This window comes from Carettochelys insculpta, chromosome 15, assembly GCF_033958435.1.
Source record: "Carettochelys insculpta isolate YL-2023 chromosome 15, ASM3395843v1, whole genome shotgun sequence".
In the NCBI taxonomy this organism is placed as follows: domain Eukaryota; kingdom Metazoa; phylum Chordata; order Testudines; family Carettochelyidae; genus Carettochelys; species Carettochelys insculpta.
In genome coordinates this window covers 1,946,629-1,968,246 of record NC_134151.1, presented here as the reverse complement: position 1 = coordinate 1,968,246, position 21,618 = coordinate 1,946,629, and the positions used below count along the sequence as shown (strand labels likewise).

The 21,618-nt window shown below is 54.0% G+C and overlaps 1 protein-coding gene across 5 annotated transcripts in view; it reads left to right on the top strand.

Annotated features, from left to right (window-relative positions):
* Positions 1-299: 299 nt before the first annotated feature.
* LOC142021310 (protocadherin alpha-7-like) overlaps positions 300-21,618 on the top strand; it is a 157,476-nt gene continuing 136,157 nt past the window's right edge. For 3 of the 5 annotated variants that reach the window (XM_075009959.1, XM_075009957.1, XM_075009960.1), the window contains exon 1: positions 17,859-20,237. In XM_075009959.1, coding sequence (XP_074866060.1) covers positions 17,859-20,237 — 2,379 coding nt within the window. Of the gene's footprint in view, positions 2,676-17,858; positions 20,238-21,618 lie in introns of those variants that run through there. The other 2 variants (XR_012647661.1, XM_075009958.1) reach the window with 1 other exon arrangement.

Below are 21,618 nucleotides of genomic sequence, written 5' to 3'. Positions count from 1 at the left end.
TCGTTGCAGAGCGGTGCCGGCTGCCGGACAGTGCCGGGGAAGTGGCGAAGGAGGAATCTGCTGTTGCGCTCCCACGCTCAGCCACACGGTGCCGCTGGCGTCTAAGGAGACGGTTCGCCAGGCGGGGAGCGCGCAGCTCCGCCCCCAGGAGACGGCAAACCCCGCGCGTCAGGCGGGTCCCGGATGTGCCGGGCGCAGGATTGAATGAATCTGTTTTGTCGGGGACCGCAACGCTCACTCACCGGAGCAGGCTCCGCTCTGCCTTCCCCCCGCGGGCGGACCCACGGACCGGCTCCGCCATGGGCCGTCCCCGGCGCGGCGTGCGGGGAGCGGGGCAGCTGCTGCTCTGGGCGGTGCTGCAGGCGGCCTGGGCGGCGGCGATGGGCCAGGTCCGCTATTCCGTGGCGGAGGAGGCCGAGGCCGGCACGGTGGTGGGGCGCCTGGCGCAGGAGCTGGGTGTGGCGGCGGCGGAGCTGGTGTCTCGGCCGCTGCGGGTGGTGCCCGAGGGCGGCGGAGGCTCGTTGGAGGTAAATGCGCAGAGCGGCGCTTTGTTGGTGCGGTCGCGGCTGGACAGGGAAGCGCTGTGCGGGCCGAGCCCCCGGTGCGCCCTGGAGCTGGAGGTGGTGGTGGGCAAACCCCCGCGGCTGTTCCACGTGGAGGTGGAGATAGAGGATGTGAATGACAACGCGCCGCTCTTCCCCGCGGGGGAGCAGATCCTTAGAATAGCGGAGTCAACACTTGCGGGTTCGCGGTTCCCGCTGGAGGGCGCGTCGGACGCGGACATTGGCACAAACTCTCAGCTGCGCTACACGCTCAGCGCCAATGAACATTTCGGTCTAGAACTGCAGAACAGTAAAGAGCAAAGAAACTCACTGGCCCTCCTGTTGAAGAAGCCCCTGGACAGGGAGGAAGCCGCCGAGCATCGCTTGTTGCTCACGGCCATCGACGGGGGCAAACCGGAGCTGACGGGCACCGCGCAGCTGGTGATCTCGGTGCTGGACGTGAATGACAACGCGCCCGTGTTTAACGGGTCCGTGTACAGAGTCCGATTGCTGGAAAATACAGCGATTGGAGCAATGGTGACGCAGGTGATCGCCACCGACTTAGATGAGGGAATTAACAAGGACATTTCATATTCACTTCGCAGGGTTAATCCCTCTAACGTTAGTGCGACCTTTATAATAGACTCAGGTAAGGGAGAGATCAGAGTAAATAGGGAACTAGATTTCGAAGACACTGAATTCTACGAACTTCAAGTGGAGGCTATTGATAAAGGACACGCACCTTTGGTCGGACACTGCAAGGTGGTGGTCGAAGTGCTGGACGTGAACGACAACGCCCCGGAGCTGAGGGTGACGTCCCTGTCGGTGCCGGTGCCGGAGGACGCCCCCCCGGGGACGGTGGTGGCGGTGATCAGCGTGTCTGACCGGGACTCGGGAGCCAACGGGCGGGTGAGCTGCTCCATCGGGGCGGAGCTGCCGTTCCGGCTGGTGGGCACGTTTAAGAATTCGCAGGCGCTGGTGCTGTCGGAGGCGGTGGACCGGGAGCGGGTGGCGGAGTACGAGGTGGTGGTGCGGGCCCGAGACGGAGGGGCCCCGTCGCTGTGGGCCAGCAGCAGGCTGGTGGTGCCGCTGTCGGACGTGAACGATAACGCGCCCGCGTTCGCGCAGGCCGTGTACACGGTGTTTGTGCGGGAGAACAGCCCGGCCGGGGCCCCCCTGGTGCGCGTGTCGGCCTGGGACCCGGACGCGGGGGCGAACGGGCGGGTGAGCTACGGGGCGGTGGAGCGGCGCGTGGGAGAGCGGCCCCTGTCCAGCTACGTGTGGGTGCAGGCGGAGAGCGGGAGCATCTGCGCGCTGCAGCCGTTGGACTACGAGGAGGTGCAGGTGCTGCAGTTCGAGGTGAGCGCGAGGGACGGCGGGCTGCCGTCGTTGTCGGGGCAGGCGAGCGTGCAGGTGTTCGTGGTGGACGCGAACGACAACGCGCCGGTGGTGTCCCCGTGGGGCCGGGGCCTTGGGCCGGCGTGGGAGGCGGTGTCGCTGTCGGCCGGCGCAGGGCAGGTGGTGGGCAAGGTGCGAGCGGTGGACGCGGACTCGGGCTACAACGCGTGGCTGCGGTACGAGGTGCAGGATCCGCTGTCGGCGGGGCCGTTCCGCGTGGGCGTGTACAGCGGGGAGATCAGCACTACGCGGGCCCTTGAGGAGGCGGACGGGCCGGTGCGGAGCCTGGTGATCGTGGTGCGGGACCACGGGGAGCCGGCGCTGTCGGCGAGCGCCACGGTGAGCCTGTCGCTGGTGGAGAGCGTGCAGGCCGTGGCGTGGGAGTCGGGTCCCGGCGGCGGGAGCGGCGGTGCGGCGGTGGACAGCAACGTGTCTCTGCTGATCGCCATCTGGTCGGTGTCCGGGCTGCTGGTGGTGGTGATCGCGGCGTGGGTCGGCGTGAGATGCTGCGGGGGCCCGGCAGAGGCGTGCGGGTCTGGGGAAGGGCCGGCGGTGTGCTCGAGCGGAGGCGGGAGCTGGTCGTCCTCGCAGCAGCAGCGCCAGAACCGGCTGGTGTGCGTGGGGGAAGGCGGCGCCAAGCGCGACCTCATGGTTTTCAGCCCCGTGGTGCCCAGCTCTGCTGACAACTGGGCGGCGGAGAAGCAGCAGGACGCGACTCCCAATCCGTGCGGAACGGTGAGTGGTGTTTTGTTGTAGTTATTCCAACTTCCCTGACCTCTAATCGCTGTTGGAAACCACTGTGAAGTCAGGGAAACTTTGCAAAAAGCAGCTGTGCTGGTGTTTGGATATGTGCATTGTAATTTCGCGGGTTTCTTTCACTAACTTTGAACGTGCAAGTGGCCTAGGCAGAAAAGGATTGGGATTTAGTTATGGGGTATATATTAAAATCTTATATTAACTAATAGGTTAGTTGACCTGTTTTAGTGGTATTGTAGAATCTGTGTTAGAGGTTGTAGTTTTAGGGAGGCCTAAAGGGAACTTTATCTAGACATTTTTTTCTATTTTTGTCTTTATCTTTATGGTTCAGATTTCCCTAGTGGTGGGGAAGATTTTAAGTTGTGTATTTTTATTCTTTTTTGATTTATGTGTAATAAGAACTGCAGAATTCACTTTCCTGTTTGGGCTCTGCTTGGGCTCCCTTTGCTTGGGAGTTTGACGTGACAAAAATTGCTAGTTTATATTTTCGTTGTCTGTATCATTATGGATAGTGCCAATCGCCGAAGGAATTAATGAGGGAATAAATTCATGAGTAACGCATTTTACTTAGATGCCGAAATCTAACCGGAGATGTTGAACTACATTCGAAAAGTATTAAGTGAGGCTCTGTGATGCCCTGCATGTTAGACAGAACTTTCCCCATTCCCTGGTGCGATCTCACAGAGAATGAAATAATTCGCAAGCAAGAAGGGTGTGACTGAAGACAAGATAGAAACCCGACCTGCTGTCTCTCACCTTTCCTCCTTAATCACAACGATGCCCATCCTACCCCCTCTAAAATAACATAACAAATCTCACCTCGTCTCCCCGGTGAATAGGATGGGCACAAGACCATTTTGTCTTTGGGGTTTCTCTTGAAACTGGACCGTTTTATTGGTCTATTAAATGTATTTGTGTAATCTATTTGTAGGAGTGTAGTGCATTTCCCCTCCAAATACCACATGGAAATGGGTTTACAAACTACGCGAGTTGCTGTCATGCTGCTTCTTGAGCCCTAAAATGTTCTGTTCTATATTGTGATGAAAGAAGTAGCTCATGGGATCTCTGAGGGACGGAATTATTTAATTCTACTTTCCATATAAAATGTGATTTGAAAAGCAATTGTCTTTGCTGAAAAAAAATCAATCGCATATTTTATCTGAAACAATGAAATGTTATTCATACTTGATATTGGTTTGTGGTAAGTGCTCTTCGCTCAAGAAAGACTGTAGAACTACTCTTTGCTCAGGACATCCTCTTTCACATTTTACTGGAACAACTTGTGTTGGTGGAAGGGTAAGCTGCTCAGCTCCACAGAGACTTTTTCAAGTCTGTGCAGCTCTACGGAGCTCACAAGCCTTTTCCTCCAACAGAAGTTGGTCCAATGAAAGATATTACCTCACCTTTTACTTCTCATATTCTGGGACCAGCACCACCACAACAATCCTGCAGACAATTATTTCAACGAGGGTTATAGGCATACCAGGACTGACATTCATTGCTTTAAAGTTTTACAAAATAACCCCACCCCCACATGTGCATGATAATAAAAGTCGTTTCTATTGACAACATCAGTTAAAAGAATGCCCTCTCGTTCTTCAGTTGTAGAGCGTGTGTCAATGGCCTACTAGGTGTTCTAATAACTTGTTCTCCTGGACTATGGTTAATTTCTCTCATAGCCCCTCTTCTGTTGATTCTTCTGCACAAATGACTTTGATATAGAGATGGCCTGGCACAAAGATACCCCTGTTATAGCTTTCTTAGAAATAAATGATATCATAGACATATAGACTAAGAGTGAGAGCAGAAAGGTAAACGGCTAGAAAGAAGGCAGCAGAAATAGCAAGCGGAGGCGGGCAAACTATGATAAAGAGTAATTTAAATGTTATTCCATGGTGGAGTGAGACATTAGAAAGGGGCTCTTCACTTCTATGAGAGCATCCTCCATGTTCTGATCAGTGGTAGTGCCCTGAGAGGAGACCAGCCTGGAAAGTTCAAGCAAGCCTCATGAATGTTTTCCAGTGTTTGCAGACCAAGCTTGGCTTTTGTTAGAGCAGAGTCGTTGCTGGAGACCATGTTTGGGATGCAGCAATAGTGGTTTCTTTCTGACGTGGCAATTAGTCAGGGTTTAGAACAATGGATTACTCGTCAGTGAACTGGGTCCATGTTACTCTTAGTTGATGGCAGATGGGTTCCATTATTGGTGGGTATTTTAAATATCTCCCTTGGAGAAATTAGGATGCCAGTATCATCTAGAAAGCAATTGTTGGGTTCTAATTTTTCCTTTACTGATACATGGTGTCATACTAGCTGGAATGCCAACATCATGGAAGACTGTAAAATGCAAGGCAGATGTGACAACCTGGTTGTATGTTCTATAACTGCATTTCAGAAACCTGGCAACAAACGTGAACGCTGGAAATTCTATAATAGTCTTACTACCGAGGCACAGTTTCCTTTGGGCATTGCAGTCATTCTGCTCTCCAGGCAGACTTAATTCTGGGATGGGTGGTTGCTTTACTCCAAAAATAATAATGTAATAATCAGGTTGCTTCCAGTCCCAAGGAACTGTTCAGTTATCCAAAATCATTTTGTAGCTCCAATTTCACACCAAAGACCGTGCTTGTAATCAATAACCAATCCTATAATAAACTAACTGAAGATTTATTAACTAGGGGAAAGGAACTCTCATTTCTTTTCTGTATGTAACTCATAAATATATGAGTCCCAGTTTCTTTGTCCAAAAGGTAACACAGATTCAATAATCTGTCCACTGACTGTCTTTAAGGGCTAACATAAGTTGACCCGGAGGTCTTCTGTATCTGTTTCCTAGCTCCAGCCCACTCAGAATCCAAAGAACAAAGAGATGAATATTTTTAATAAAACCTATCTTTATATCCTTCTTCTAGAATTCAAGCTAATAGGAGTAGTTTTGCCACATATAGTATATTGACGAGGTACAAAAATCTGTTAAACAGATGAAATCTAGAAAGGCACCTGACAATGATACAATACCAGCATAACTTTGAAAAGCTGCCAGTGACCAGCTGATGTACTGTGTCACCATTTATTTAGTACCATTTGGGAGAAGGAGCTAGTCCTCCAGGACTTCAAAGATGCCCTGACTGTACACATGTACAAGAAAAATGTTGACATTGCATGTTGTGAAGACCATCAGGGCATCTCTGTGCTCTCTATAGCTGGTAAGATCCTGGCCCATATCCTTTACAATGGGCTTTCACTCCATGTGTTCAGAAATGGCAATATTCTTGAAAGCCGGTGTGGATTTTGTGCTGGTCCAGGCATTGCTGGTATGAAATTTATAGCCAGACAGATTCAAGAGAAATGTAGAGTGCAACATGCGATTTTCATCGGCCTGACCAAGGCGTGCAACATGGTCAACAGAGCTGGGCTCTGGAAAACACGCGGGCGAATAGGCTGTTCGGTCTCTTTGTAACGGTATGTTTGGTATTGTCCTTAACAGTGGAGAAACATCAGCACATTCTGGAATATCAAACAGTGCAAAGCAAGGATGTGTCCTTGCTCCTCTCCTGTTCATCAGCTACTCTTCGATGATGCCGTTACCTGCTTTGTTACTTCTGCTCATCGCTTCAGACTCCCAATGAGCCTCCAGAAGACAGAAGTTATGCTTCAGCCAGTTTGGAAAGGGCCCAGCACTCCAGTGATCACTGCTGCTGGTACAGTCCGTAAGACTGTTGACAAGTTCTGCTACCTCGGAAGAGTACTGCCCTCTAGCATAAACGTGGATCATGAGGTACCTGCTGCCTGAGCGAAAGCCGATGCTGCCTTTGGAAAATTGACCACATGCCTACGGAATGACCTTGATATTAGACTCCATACCAAAGCAGCAGTTTATCAGGCAGTTGTCCTGAGTATCGTTCTGTTTGCCTCAGAGTCATGGACAATCTATCACTGCCATGTTTTGAAACTTGATCAGTTCCCTATGTGCTATCTGAGGAGGATTGCTCACATGAACTGGTGGGACAAAATTCCTAACAGGGAGGTTCTTAAGCTGTGTGGTGTCATAGGCATGGGAGCAATGCTTACGAACAAACAGTTTTGCTGGATTGGTCATGGTAGGAGGCTGGATGATACACGGATACCAAAGATGGTCTTCTACGGCCATCCTTCTCATGGAAAGCGCCCTATCAGTGGTCAGTATGAGCACAATAAAGACACCTTAAAGGCCAATGTGAAGTCATGCGGCGTATCGCCCAATGATCCGGAAAATCTAGTTCAGGACAATTAGTCCTGGTGGCAAACCACTGTACAGGCTCTTAACTGCTTTCCGAGTCAGTGTATGCAGGCACTGCAGGAAAAGCATCGGATCTGAAAAGAATTTACAACGCCTGTAATTGGCAGGTTGTTATGTGACATCTGTAATTGACTCTGCTGTTCGAGGATTGATTAATCTGTCCGCAACGGCATCTTAGAAGAAGAGATCCATCGATGGACGGCTCAGTCGCAGAAGAAGAAGGAGAAGAACAGCATACAAGTCTTTGCATTGTGAGCTATCGGAAGAGCGTAATGGGGAGATATTGCACTCAGAAATGCTTTGAAGGGCCATTTGTACAGTGATCCCGAGTGGTGCGGTATTGTTGTAATACACTATACCCGACTCTGCTCTTTTGCGGTCTGGCAGGAACTGTGTGGTGACTGCTGTCCATGTAGGAATGTAACTTTGACAAGGCGCCTCTTGATTTCGTTTTGGACTGATCCCCTGACTTTTAGGTTTGGAGGCAGTTACAGGTAGTTAGTTGCTTCTGGAACTATTCAGCACTTTTCCTGTTCTTTCCTTTTGTCCAGCGTGTCCACAGTGTTCCTTACCCAGGCACTGAATTCATGGTCTGATGCTGTACTGCAGCGGTGTGCAACCTTTATTCAACCATGATCCCCATATTTTATTGCATGTCGGTCATGACCCCCGAGTCAAGCCCCATAAGGCCTATCAGCCCCAAACCCAAGCTACCAACTCCAGGTTTAACCCTTATGATCCCCAACCCGCCCCCTGACCTCCAAATTTACACTACCTCAGCACATGAGCATAGCTCTCCTTCATGGCTGCTGCCATCTCCCCTCGGTGCCTTACTGCCTCCTCTTTCTCTGCCTGGCTCTGGCAGGCTCAGCCGCCCCTCCCCACAACTCTCTGTCAGGTTTCCCCACATGCAGGGTGGACAGCTCCCTGCCGTGCCGGCTTCCTCCTCAGGGCCCGCCCCTTCCTTCTCGGCGGACCCCCATGGTCAAAGGCATCAACTTGTTGAGTGCTCCAGAGGTGGAGCGCCCACAGGGAAAAATGGGGTGCTGAACACCCCGTGGCACTCCCCCATCAGCTCCCACCGCCTCCTCGTGCCTCGGGCCCGCTGTTGCGCGCTGCAGACCAGTCCCTCCCTTCATTCTCCTGCCCTGCCATGATCAGCCGTCAGGTGGCATTTGTGAGGCTCGGAGAGGAGGGAGCGGAACAGGGTGGAAGGAGGCAGGAGGAGGGTGGCTCGGGGCAGGTAGAGGCGGGTGCGGGTGGGGCCTGGGACAGAGACGAGGGTGGGACACCCCTGGCACTATTGAACGTCAGCGGCTGTGTCTATGGCGCTGCGCTGGTGTCTCGGCCGCGTGCGGCGCGCAGCTGTGGGTAAAAGCAGCAGGTCCGCAACGTGGCAGAAGAACCATCGCTGGCCTCCTGGTACGCCGGCTGCAGCGCCTTGGCTTTCACACACACTGCTGGGCGACCGCAGCCCGCCCTGCGCGTCCCCTAACAATCGCGCTCCCGGGCGGCTGGGCAGAGCCGTGGCAGAGGGTGGAAAAGCGGCCTCGCCCATCAGTTCACCGTTTGATTTCGCGGCTCTCCGGGAGGTGAGAAAATACAAATGTTGTTACTCGCGTGTGCCAAAACCGTCCCCGTAAGCAGATCGCGCTGAGCCATCGCCAAGAGGGCGAAAGGTCGCGGCTGCCCAAAGGCTCGTGGTGACACAAGAAACGTCCGGCAAGGGCATCTCGTTGCAGAGCGGTGCCGGCTGCCGGACAGTGCCGGGGAAGTGGCGAAGGAGGAATCTGCTGTTGCGCTCCCACGCTCAGCCACACGGTGCCGCTGGCGTCTAAGGAGACGGTTCGCCAGGCGGGGAGCGCGCAGCTCCGCCCCCAGGAGACGGCAAACCCCGCGCGTCAGGCGGGTCCCGGATGTGCCGGGCGCAGGATTGAATGAATCCGTTTTGTCGGGGACCGCAACGCTCACTCACCGGAGCAGGCTCCGCTCTGCCTTCCCCCCGCGGGCGGACCCACGGATCGGCTCCGCCATGGGCCGTCCCCGGCGCGGCGTGCGGGGAGCGGGGCAGCTGCTGCGCTGGGCGGTGCTGCAGGCGGCCTGGGCGGCGGCGATGGGCCAGGTCCGCTATTCCGTGGCGGAGGAGGCCGAGGCCGGCACGGTGGTGGGGCGCCTGGCGCAGGAGCTGGGTGTGGCGGCGGCGGAACTGGTGTCTCGGCCGCTGCGGGTGGTGCCCGAGGGCGGCGGAGGCTCGTTGGAGGTAAATGCGCAGAGCGGCGCTTTGTTGGTGCGGTCGCGGCTGGACAGGGAAGCGCTGTGCGGGCCGAGCCCCCGGTGCGCCCTGGAGCTGGAGGTGGTGGTGGGCAAACCCCCGCGGCTGTTCCACGTGGAGGTGGAGATAGAGGATGTGAATGACAACGCGCCGCTCTTCCCCGCGGGGGAGCAGATCCTTAGAATAGCGGAGTCAACACTTGCGGGTTCGCGGTTCCCGCTGGAGGGCGCGTCGGACGCGGACATTGGCACAAACTCTCAGCTGCGCTACACGCTCAGCGCCAATGAACATTTCGCTCTCGGTGTCAAGTCCAATGATGACAACAAGAAATCCTTAGTGCTGGTGTTGAAGAAGCCCCTGGACAGGGAGGAAGCCGCCGAGCATCGCTTATTGCTCACAGCCACCGACGGGGGCAAACCGGAGCTGACGGGCACCGCGCAGCTGGTGATCTCAGTGCTGGACGCCAATGACAACGCGCCCGTGTGTGACCAGCCCGTGTATAAGATAAAGTTGTTGGAAAATACAGCTAATGGGACATTGGTCATTAAAGTCAACGCCACGGACTTGGATGAGGGCAGCAATAGAGACGTTCTGTATTTTATTAGCAGTATTACTCCTCCCGCCGCAGATTTGTTTAGTTTAGATCCAAATACAGCAGAGGTCCGAGTCAAGGGCCTTTTGGATTTCGAAATAAATAAGGCCTATGACATAGAAGTTGAGGCCAAAGATAAGGGTAACCCCCCTCTGTCGGGACACTGCAGTATTGAGCTGGAGGTTTTGGACGTGAACGACAACGCCCCGGAGCTGAGGGTGACGTCCCTGTCGGTGCCGGTGCCGGAGGACGCCCCCCCGGGGACGGTGGTGGCGGTGATCAGCGTGTCTGACCGGGACTCGGGAGCCAACGGGCGGGTGAGCTGCTCCATCGGGGCGGAGCTGCCGTTCCGGCTGGTGGGCACGTTTAAGAATTCGCAGGCGCTGGTGCTGTCGGAGGCGGTGGACCGGGAGCGGGTGGCGGAGTACGAGGTGGTGGTGCGGGCCCGAGACGGAGGGGCCCCGTCGCTGTGGGCCAGCAGCAGGCTGGTGGTGCCGCTGTCGGACGTGAACGATAACGCGCCCGCGTTCGCGCAGGCCGTATACACGGTGTTTGTGCGGGAGAACAGCCCGGCCGGGGCCCCTCTGGTGCGCGTGTCGGCCTGGGACCCGGACGCGGGGGCGAACGGGCGGGTGAGCTACGGGGCGGTGGAGCGGCGCGTGGGAGAGCGGCCCCTGTCCAGCTACGTGTGGGTGCAGGCGGAGAGCGGGAGCATCTGCGCGCTGCAGCCGTTGGACTACGAGGAGGTGCAGGTGCTGCAGTTCGAGGTGAGCGCGAGGGACGGCGGGCTGCCGTCGTTGTCGGGGCAGGCGAGCGTGCAGGTGTTCGTGGTGGACGCGAACGACAACGCGCCGGTGGTGTCCCCGTGGGGCCGGGGCCTTGGGCCGGCGTGGGAGGCGGTGTCGCTGTCGGCCGGCGCAGGGCAGGTGGTGGGCAAGGTGCGAGCGGTGGACGCGGACTCGGGCTACAACGCGTGGCTGCGGTACGAGGTGCAGGATCCGCTGTCGGCGGGGCCGTTCCGCGTGGGCGTGTACAGCGGGGAGATCAGCACTACGCGGGCCCTGGAGGAGGCGGACGGGCCGGTGCGGAGCCTGGTGATCCTGGTGCGGGACCACGGGGAGCCGGCGCTGTCGGCGAGCGCCACGGTGAGCCTGTCGCTGGTGGAGAGCGTGCGGGCCGTGGCGTGGGAGTCGGGTCCCGGCGGCGGGAGCGGCGGTGCGGCGGTGGACAGCAACGTGTCTCTGCTGATCGCCATCTGGTCGGTGTCCGGGCTGCTGGTGGTGGTGATCGCGGCGTGGGTCGGCGTGAGATGCTGCGGGGGCCCGGCAGAGGCGTGCGGGTCTGGGGAAGGGCCGGCGGTGTGCTCGAGCGGAGGCGGGAGCTGGTCGTCCTCGCAGCAGCAGCGCCAGAGCCGGCTGGTGTGCGTGGGGGAAGGCGGCGCCAAGAGCGACCTCATGGTTTTCAGCCCCGTGGTCCTGGACTCAGGAGAGAAGAAGGAGAAGCAACAGTTGATGGCGCCCAGTCTAAGCTGCACGGTTGGTCAAATCAAATTTCTCTATGCAATAGATTTTCTGCTAATGACTTAAGATGAGCATCGTTAGTTGCTAGTAGCGATTCCCTAGGAAGTTATTTGTTCCTAAAATAGATATTTTAGTGATCAATAATTAATCTCTTAGGTCTTCATCCTTCTGGAGGGCTCTGCACTGTGCAAAGTAGGTCAACTGGCAATTGGGTTGCTAGAATCATTCCATCTATGCACGCCTTACCTGGCCATCACTCCTGAACAAGGTCATGGGAGGGTTTCTCCCCTCTGCCTCCCCTACGGCTTCGGTCAGGAGGTGTACAGCGGTTGCCTATGGTGAGATGGTTTCAAGCGTCCCTTCTAGCTTCCTGAAATTGAAGCCTAGAAGGTTGACCCTGACTGGGCGAGTGGAGATAGCCTTTAAAGGGAGAATGACCAATCGAAACACTCAAATGTAAGCAGCTAGGGTTGTATTAGCGAGTTTTGCTGACTAAATCCCAGTTTCGTTGACAAAACTGGTGGAACATCCACATGCAAAATGCATTTCGTCAACAGTTTGTCGACAAACCCTAGCACTTTTGCTGGCAGTGTTGTGCCTCTCAGCCATGAGGTATCACACTGCTGTCAACAGAGTCTATCAACAGAAAATGGTTTGGATGCTGGGGGTGGGGGCATTCTCTCGACAGACAGGTTATCCAGAACAGTGGGCTGCCCTATCTACTGTGCTTACCGGTGCCTGTTTTGTCAAGAGAGCAACCGGGCAGTCCAACCGCTCTGTTGGCACAGTGGACAGCTGTTCCGATTGGCTTTTGTATGTGGCTGCACTCTGTCAACAGAAGTTTTGTCAAGAAATTTCTTCTGACAGACTTCTGTCGACAGATCATTGGAGTGTAACCGTACCCAGTGTTTTTTAGTTGTGTGGCAATGAAACTGGATATATATTGGTTAGAGAGGATACAAGGCAAAGGGCAGACTATTATATGTGTAGACTTGCATTTGTATTGGCTGTTATTTGCTTTTTTGTTCTAAATAGAACCATCTGTGCTGTTAATTCCTTTGGAACCACGGTAGATTTTAGATGAATGAAAGAATAACTGAGAGTAGGTGGTAGCAGTTCTTTGCCTTGGGAATGTGCCACCAAGTATTCGTTCCTGTAGCCTTTGTTATTACAGATGGTTTGTTATGTGTAGCTTTTCTGATAGTTTCTATTACTGTTGATGACACTGTGAAGGCCAGTACTTTGCAGCGGTCTGATGTGCTCCAGCTGAAGAAGCCAGAACTTTGTAAAGCTTTAGTGTGGGATAAGATGGACTTCTCAGGCCTGCGCAGTGCTTTATTCCCACTGAAATCCTATTATAAATAAGTCTCAAGCCTGCAGAATTGTCTTGAACTGGTACGTGACAGGTGACCAGTCTGGGTTTACTGAATTACTCTTCATTATGACAAGTATCTGTAATTATTCCCGTAGGCTATTTCTACACAAGGAAAGTAAGTCGATTACAGATGAACAATTTTAGCTATGAAAATTGCATAGCTAGAGTCAACGCATCTGCAACTGATTTACCTGGCCATCCTTTCTAATGAAGGGTGATGGGAAAGTGTCTCGTTTACGTCTTTTACTTTTCTTTATATACAAGGAGTAGGGGGTTTACTCCCAACTTCTGGTAGGTTGATTTCCCACATCCCTACCAGATGACCTCCCTTACTCTTAGCATCTGGGAAGGAGTGCAGTGGTGTGAAATCGAACCGCAGAAGATCAACACTGGGTGAATTGACCTTCCAGGCTAGTGTAGACATAGCTTGAGAACCAGAGAATTGAAGTGAATTCGTGATTACCACTCGCGTCTAACCTCGAACAGCATTTTTCCTTTCCAGTGTTCCCATTTGTCAGCTATAATTTTCTCTTCTACTCCTTCCATGTTCTCCTATTGTCAATGCAGTTTGGAAGAATTTTAAGAAGTCGTTGCGGTTTTATGCTTTTCCTTTCCAAACTATCAATCTAAAGTGTTTTGGCATATGAAATCTCACACAAGAGTCCAGAGAATCTTGGCATCCATCCAAATACATTTATTTCTATCACAGTAGCCGTGTCTACACGTGCACGCTACTTCGAAGTAGCGGCACTAACTTCGAAATAGCGCCCATCACGGCTACACGCGTTGGGCGCTATTTCGACGTTAACTTCGACGTTAGGCGGCGAGACGTCGAAGTCACTATCCTCATCAGGGCCGTGTCTACACGTGCCCCAAACTTCGAAATGGCCATGCAAATGGCCATTTCGAAGTTTACTAATAAAGCGCTGAAATGCATATTCAGCGCTTCATTAGCATGCGGGCGGCAGCGGCGCTTCGAAATTGACGCGCCTTGCTGCCGGGCAGCGCATCCCGAAGGGGCTCCTTTTCGAAAGGGCCCCACCTACTTCGAAGTCCCCTTATTCCCATGAGCTCATGGGAATAAGGGGACTTCGAAGTAGGCGGGGCCCTTTCGAAAAGGAGCCCTGTCTGGACGCGCCGCGCGGCAGCAAGGCGCATCAATTTCGAAGCGCTGCTGCCGCCCGCATGCTAATGAAGCGCTGAATATGCATTTCAGCGCTTCATTAGTAAACTTCGAAATGGCCATTTGTATGGCCATTTCGAAGTTTGGGGCACGTGTAGACACGGCTGCGTGTCCCGCAACTTCGAAATAGCGGGGTCCGCCATGGCGGCCATCAGCTGAGGGGTTGAGAGACGCTCTCTCTCCAGCCCCTGCGGGGCTCTATGGTCACCGTGGGCAGCAGCCCTTAGCCCAGGGCTTCTGGCTGCTGCTGCTGCTGCAGCTGGGGATCCATGCTGCATGCACAGGGTCTGCAACCAGTTGTCGGCTCTGTGGATCTTGTGTTGTTTAGCGCAACTGTGTCTAGGAGGGGCCCTTTAAGGGAGCGGCTTGCGTTGAGTCCGCCCTGTGACCCTGTCTGCAGCTGTGCCTGGCACCCTTATTTCGATGTGTGCTACTTTGGCGTGTAGACGTTCCCTCTCAGCGCCTATTTCGATGTGGTGCTGTGCAACGTCGAAGTTGAACATCGACGTTGCCAGACCTGGAGGACGTGAAGGCTGCGTCTACACGTGCACGCTACTTCGAAGTAGCGGCAGTAACTTCGAAATAGCGCCCGTCACGTCTACACGTGTTGGGCGCTATTTCGAAGTTGAAATCGACGTTAGGCGGCGAGACGTCGAAGTCGCTAACCCCATGAGCGGATGGGAATAGCGCCCTACTTCGACGTTCAACATCGAAGTAGGGACGTGTAGACGATCCGCGTCCCGCAACATCGAAATAGCGGGGTCCTCCATGGCGGCCATCAGCTGGGGGGTTGAGAGATACTCTCTCTCCAGCCCTTGCGGGGCTCTGTGGTCACCGTGGGCAGCAGCCCTTAGCCCAGGGCTTCTGGCTGCTGCTGCTGCAGCTGGGGGTCCGTGCTGCATATACAGGGTCTGCAACTAGTTGTTGGCTCTGTGTATCTTGCACTGTTTAATGAAAGTGTGTCTGGGAGGGGCCCTTTAAGGGAGCGGCTTGCTGTTGAGTCCGCCCCGTGACCCTGTCTGCAGCTGTGCCTGGCTCCCTTATTTCGATGTGTGCTACTTTGGCGTGTAGACGTTCCCTCGCTGTGCCTATTTCGATGTTGGGCTGAGCAACGTCGAAGTTGAACATCGACGTTGCCAGCCCTGGAGGACGTGTAGACGTTATTCATCGAAATAGCCTATTTCGATGTCGCAACATCGAAATAAGCTATTTCGAAGTTGGGTGCACGTGTAGACGTAGCCGAAGGCATTATTCATCGAAATAGCCTATTTCGATGTTGCTACATCAAAATAAGCTATTTCGATGTAGGCTTCACGTGTAGACGTAGCCAGTATGTTTAAAATTTGTATGCCCAAAGTATTATTCATAGCTGTCACGATACTAGTAGAAACATCTTAATGAGGAATACCTGAGTGTATGTGTTACTTGGGCACCAGAAATATATAAGCCTTTATTTTATTTCTTACAGATTTTACAGTAGATCATTTCTTTTTGTTTGTTTACCACTATGTCATTGCCACCTTTTAAACATATTTGATTACTGGAAGTTCTTCTTTTCTTGATAATGCACCAGTAAATAACTTCACAATTGTATAACTTTGGGAATCTTACCATATATCATTCATTATCATGAATCCCTTTTATTAGCGTCTGACCAGCTGAAGAATAGTTTTTGCCTTTGAATATCTTTTACTAGTATTTTCTTGCTAGTACTGTAAAATTATTATATATACAGAAAACAATTTAGAAATGTCTCTAGTGAAGTTGCCTAAATATTTGCATTCTCAAGCATCTTTGCCAGATATTTATAACCTACTCAGTCATGTTTGGCTGAAGGGCAGGTTTAGTCTCTGCTAATGGAACTGCATTGCGTTTGCGTCACAAACAGTAAAGCGTATTATTATCCTTTTAAAAAGTAACATTTCTGAAAACAGCACTAGTGCCTGAAAAGGGGACTGTAAAACTTTAAACATAAAGGTGGTGGTGGTCAGAGGTGCTTTCCAGGGATCTGGTGAAGTAGTTTTGAGACATGCTGATTTTAAAAAGGATTTTACTACATTATGGATGTATAGTGATGGTTGTTTTCTTTCTAACAGTCTCCTGCTGTTCTGTTGGCCTTGTGTATTTATGTCCATGTAACTTTGAGTATCTGGTATCATTCATGTCAAATTGACTTACTGTATGAGAAAGATACATGGAATTTCACATGTGTTATGCAAGTATTTATGTAATGTGACCTGCAAAGTGTGTGTTAATAAAGATTGAGCTGTTACAGAGCCCTACATATTCCTATGTGAAATCTGTAGCCATGTATGTAATGACTGTATAGCCATGCCTCATTATACATGTTCAGTTAATGTTTGTATTGCGTGAGGCAAGGGTCCAGAGAAGCCCTAGAGTTACAGAAAGCACATACTGTACAGGCCAAAGCATTTCAGTTCTACCTAATACAAGGCACGTTATTAGTTTCATCAAAGTTCTTTTTGGAAATCATAGGGAATTCCATTATACCAATGTTGAAGAAGACTAAGCTGCAAAAAGAAGCACCAAGAAGTCAGGAAATGTCAATGTTCACATTTCTTACACACCAATAACTGTGTTAATGTGTGTGCACTCATTAAAATACAGTTTTAATTAAATAATTAGATTGGTTTCTTCACTAAGTTTCAAGGCTGTGCAGTGAATGAGCAAAAGACATGCAGAAGAAATCAGCTTCACTGTGTGTAGAATAATAATGTGCAGATAAGGTAGAGAGCCATTTGTAAGATAAAAAAAATGAAAAGGTATATAACAGCTCCTGCAGGCCCTGGTATCCTCTGTACTGCTGCAACACCCACTAAGGCAGGCCTCCACTACGGGGAAGATCGGCCAGCCGAGGGTTCATCTTCTGGAGTTTGATTTCATGCGTGGTAGAGATTCATGAAATTGAGCTGGCCCAGCTGTCACCCCTTTAGCGGAGAAGTAAGGGCGGTCGCCGAGGAGTTTCTCTCCTGCACCTCCCTGTGTTCGGAGGGCCAGGTAAGTCCATTGCAGAGAAGTTGATTCTAGCTGTGCAAGTGCAGTACTGAGAATTTGGCGTCTGCAATCAACTTACTCCCCAGTGTAGCCCAGGCCTTAGGCTTTTGCAGAAGACCAGCAGCAGAACAAAGCACATAACTAACAGAAACTCAGCCACTCCACACTGGACAGGGACAGACAGGAGGAAACAGGAAGAGAGGCATCAGACGCCAGTGGGTGCCCGTGGCTGGTGGTGGTGGGGATGATGCTAGAATTTCGCCCGGAGTGAGTTTAAAACGCCTACTCAAACCAGCCAAGGGTGTAATAATGACCCTGCGCACAAGAGTCTTCGCAAGCGGGAAGAGTTGGGTATGTCCTGGCTTCCGAATGCTGATCTCTCTCTCACCAGTGTGGTGGTGCGCGGGAGCGGGACACAAGCAGAGGCGTGTCCCAGCTCTGTACGATAAACGCCAGGCTCAGCGGTGGGAACGGGCCGAGACGCGTCTTTCCGCGGAAGAACATCGGGGATCTAAACCCCTCGCACAGGGGAGAAACCGCGCACTTCTTCTCGCGCCTGAGCCCCGGAAGCGCGGGGCGATCCAGGGTGTGGCGACGTGTTACCGCCGGCCGTAAGTACGGGACGATGTGCGCAGCTGCCGGAGAGACACGAGCCGGAAGAAGGACGGGGGACGCCCGGGCCGGAACTCCCGCATGGCGGAGGCCCGGATGTGGACGAGACAAAGTGCGGAAAAGTCGGACACACGGTGTCGCTGTCGGCTAAGAAGACACGTGAAGAGCAGGAAAATCCCAGCTCCTCCTCCGCGAGCCCCGGACTCCTCCCAGGCCGGCGGCAGGGCTGGAGCGGGGAGCAGCCGCGTGGGACCCTCCTCGCTGCCCGGACACAGCGCGTCCGCCCGCTGGAAACGCTTAGTTCTAAACCGGCCGGCATGGGCCGTCCCCGGCGCGGCGGGCCGGGAGCGGGGCAGCTGCTGCGCTGGGCGGTGCTGCAGGCGGCCTGGGCGGCGGCGATGGGCCAGGTCCGCTATTCCGTGGCGGAGGAGGCCGAGGCCGGCACGGTGGTGGGGCGCCTGGCGCAGGAGCTGGGTGTGGCGGCGGCGGAGCTGGTGTCTCGGCCGCTGCGGGTGGTGCCCGAGGGCGGCGGAGGCTCGTTGGAGGTAAATGCGCAGAGCGGCGCTTTGTTGGTGCGGTCGCGGCTGGACAGGGAAGCGCTGTGCGGGCCGAGCCCCCGGTGCGCCCTGGAGCTGGAGGTGGTGGTGGGCAAACCCCCGCGGCTGTTCCACGTGGAGGTGGAGATACAGGATGTGAATGACAACGCGCCTGTTTTCTCGGTAAATGAACAAGCCCTGAGCATCGCAGAGTCACTGGCGCTTCCAGGCTCGCGGTTCCCGCTGGAGGGCGCGTCGGACGCGGACATTGGCACAAACTCTCAGCTGCGCTACACGCTGAGCGCCAATGAACATTTCTCGCTAGAATTGCAAAATAACGACGAACACAGTGAATCCTTAGTGCTGGTGTTGAAGAAGCCCCTAGACAGAGAAGAAGCCGCCGAGCATCGCTTATTGCTCACGGCCACCGACGGGGGCAAACCGGAGCTGACGGGCACCGCTCAGTTGGCGATCTCGGTGCTGGACGTGAATGACAACGCGCCCGTGTGTGACCAGCCCGTGTATAAGATTAAGTTGTTCGAAAACGCAGCTAATGGGACCTTAGTCATTAAAGTCAACGCCACGGACTTGGATGAGGGCAGCAATAAAGACGTTTCATACTCCGTCAGCAGTTCCTTTCCTTTGAACGGAAGAAACGCGTTTAAAATCGATCCGAATACAGGAGAGATCCGACTTCAAGGACAATTAGATTTCGAAGCAAATCAGGCATATGATATTCAAATCCAGGCGGAAGATAAAGGAAACCCCCCTTTGTCCGGACTCTGCAAAGTTTTGATAGAGGTTTTGGACGTGAACGACAACGCCCCGGAGCTGAGGGTGACGTCCCTGTCGGTGCCGGTGCCGGAGGACGCCCCCCCGGGGACGGTGGTGGCGGTGATCAGCGTGTCTGACCGGGACTCGGGAGCCAACGGGCGGGTGAGCTGCTCCATCGGGGCGGAGCTGCCGTTCCGGCTGGTGGGCACGTTTAAGAATTCGCAGGCGCTGGTGCTGTCGGAGGCGGTGGACCGGGAGCGGGTGGCGGAGTACGAGGTGGTGGTGCGGGCCCGAGACGGAGGGGACCCGGCGCTGTGGGCCAGCAGCAAGCTGGTGGTGCCGCTGTCGGACGTGAACGATAACGCGCCCGCGTTCGCGCAGGCCGTGTACACGGTGTTTGTGCGGGAGAACAGCCCGGCCGGGGCCCCCCTGGTGCGCGTGTCGGCCTGGGACCCGGACGCGGGGGCGAACGGGCGGGTGAGCTACGGGGCGGTGGAGCGGCGCGTGGGAGAGCGGCCCCTGTCCAGCTACGTGTGGGTGCAGGCGGAGAGCGGGAGCATCTGCGCGCTGCAGCCGTTGGACTACGAGGAGGTGCAGGTGCTGCAGTTCGAGGTGAGCGCGAGGGACGGCGGGCTGCCGTCGTTGTCGGGGCAGGCGAGCGTGCAGGTGTTCGTGGTGGACGCGAACGACAACGCGCCGGTGGTGTCCCCGTGGGGCCGGGGCCTTGGGCCGGCGTGGGAGGCGGTGTCGCTGTCGGCCGGCGCAGGGCAGGTGGTGGGCAAGGTGCGAGCGGTGGACGCGGACTCGGGCTACAACGCGTGGCTGCGGTACGAGGTGCAGGATCCGCTGTCGGCGGGGCCGTTCCGCGTGGGCGTGTACAGCGGGGAGATCAGCACGTCGCGGGCCCTGGAGGAGGCGGACGGGCCGGTGCGGAGCCTGGTGATCGTGGTGCGGGACCACGGGGAGCCGGCGCTGTCGGCGAGCGCCACGGTGAGCCTGTCGCTGGTGGAGAGCGTGCGGGCCGTGGCGTGGGAGTCGGGTCCCGGCGGCGGGAGCGGCGGTGCGGCGGTGGACAGCAACGTGTCTCTGCTGATCGCCATCTGGTCGGTGTCCGGGCTGCTGGTGGTGGTGATCGCGGCGTGGGTCGGCGTGAGATGCTGCGGGGGCCCGGCAGAGGCGTGCGGGTCTGGGGAAGGGCCGGCGGTGTGCTCGAGCGGAGGCGGGAGCTGGTCGTCCTCGCAGCAGCAGCGCCAGAGCCGGCTGGTGTGCGTGGGGGAAGGCGGCGCCAAGAGCGACCTCATGGTTTTCAGCCCCGTGGTCCCGCACTCCTGGGAAGGCGGAGCCGGAGGGACGGGAAGCGCGCGGACCCCAAGTGCATCTGGCCAGGTGAGTTGCTGGAGCCCGTCTCCATAAGCGCATGGAAGGTGCGGTCATTGTTTGCCTGTTGCTTTAATGCTCTTGCTTTGGCAGAATTCAAAGAGCGCGTCGGCTAAATTCATCCCTGGTATGCGATCAGGCCGGCCCTGGCCCGAGGCAGTATTTGCATTCGCATCTGCGTCGGCAAAAATGAGCCGCGGATGGGGATACCCAATGTAAATGGGGTTTGCCGGGCTCTGTGGATTAAGGAGATTTCACCACCCCGAGTGAGGTAAATCATTTTGCCGAAAGACCTTCTGAGGTGCTTCTCCAGGATACGGCGCTTCATTTCAGGCTTTTCGTGTGTGATATGTAGTGAAAGCCATTATTGATTCTATCACCAGTTGGTGCATACTTTGTGTTGAGAAATGTGGGACCTGCCTGCTTGGTTTGGTACCATGATCAAAGATACGTGACTGATAAAAACTCTGCACGTTTTATTAGAAAAATGTTAATGCTTTTCCAGGCGTGGTTACCTTGCTGAGATATGTTACTACAGGTGGAAGTATCAACACGTGGTGATGGGTTGCCCTTGGCATTGAGAATAGTTTGAGCCCAGTTTTAATTGTTCTCCTTCTCCAAATAAGGATGTTGTCTTAATATTGTTCACATGTAGTTGCTGTTAAACCACTAATGGGGAGGGGATGCGGGGGGCGGTGGGAGAAGAGAAAGTAATCTGCATAGACTGGAGGTAAAGCCACAGCAGCTGCACCTCAAAAATGTCTTCATTCCCGAACATGTTCCTAAGCTCCACTGCTCTACTACAAACTCACGTTCACCTCTTAGTGCGCTTGTCTCAGTCACACCTAAACACGGGCCCTTAGCTTTGCTCTCAGCATGTCTCTTACAGAAGGGAATCCCTGTAATATTGTGTGTTATTTTGACATGAAGTCAGCTGTAAAACATCTCGGCGCTGGTGAGGCTGCAGCCTTGTTGATAACAAGTAAAATGTGAACTTTGTTAACTACGTCATTGGCAGGAATTTGGGTTGGGATTTGGGGAGGAGTTTGCTCGTTCCAAGAGTGTCTCCTCCGCCTACTCTGACCACTGTGGAGAATAGTTGTTTCAGATACACGTATCTAGAAAACGTTTGTTTGTCTATAAGAACGGCCTCGCTTGCTTTCTGTGCTTAATAATTAAGATGTTTTATTATTGACTTGCTTTGATAGGTTGAAAATATCCATACCTGTTTACGTAAAACCTCTTTTTACTGTGCGTGCAATTTTTTATATGGACAGAGAAGCGGCGATTAGTTTCTCAATCTATTGCACTTCCTGTCTATCTTTTGTGTGTGTTTAATTACCCCCAATTGGTTTGTCAGTAAGAAATGTGCCAAAACTTTCTCCAGTAT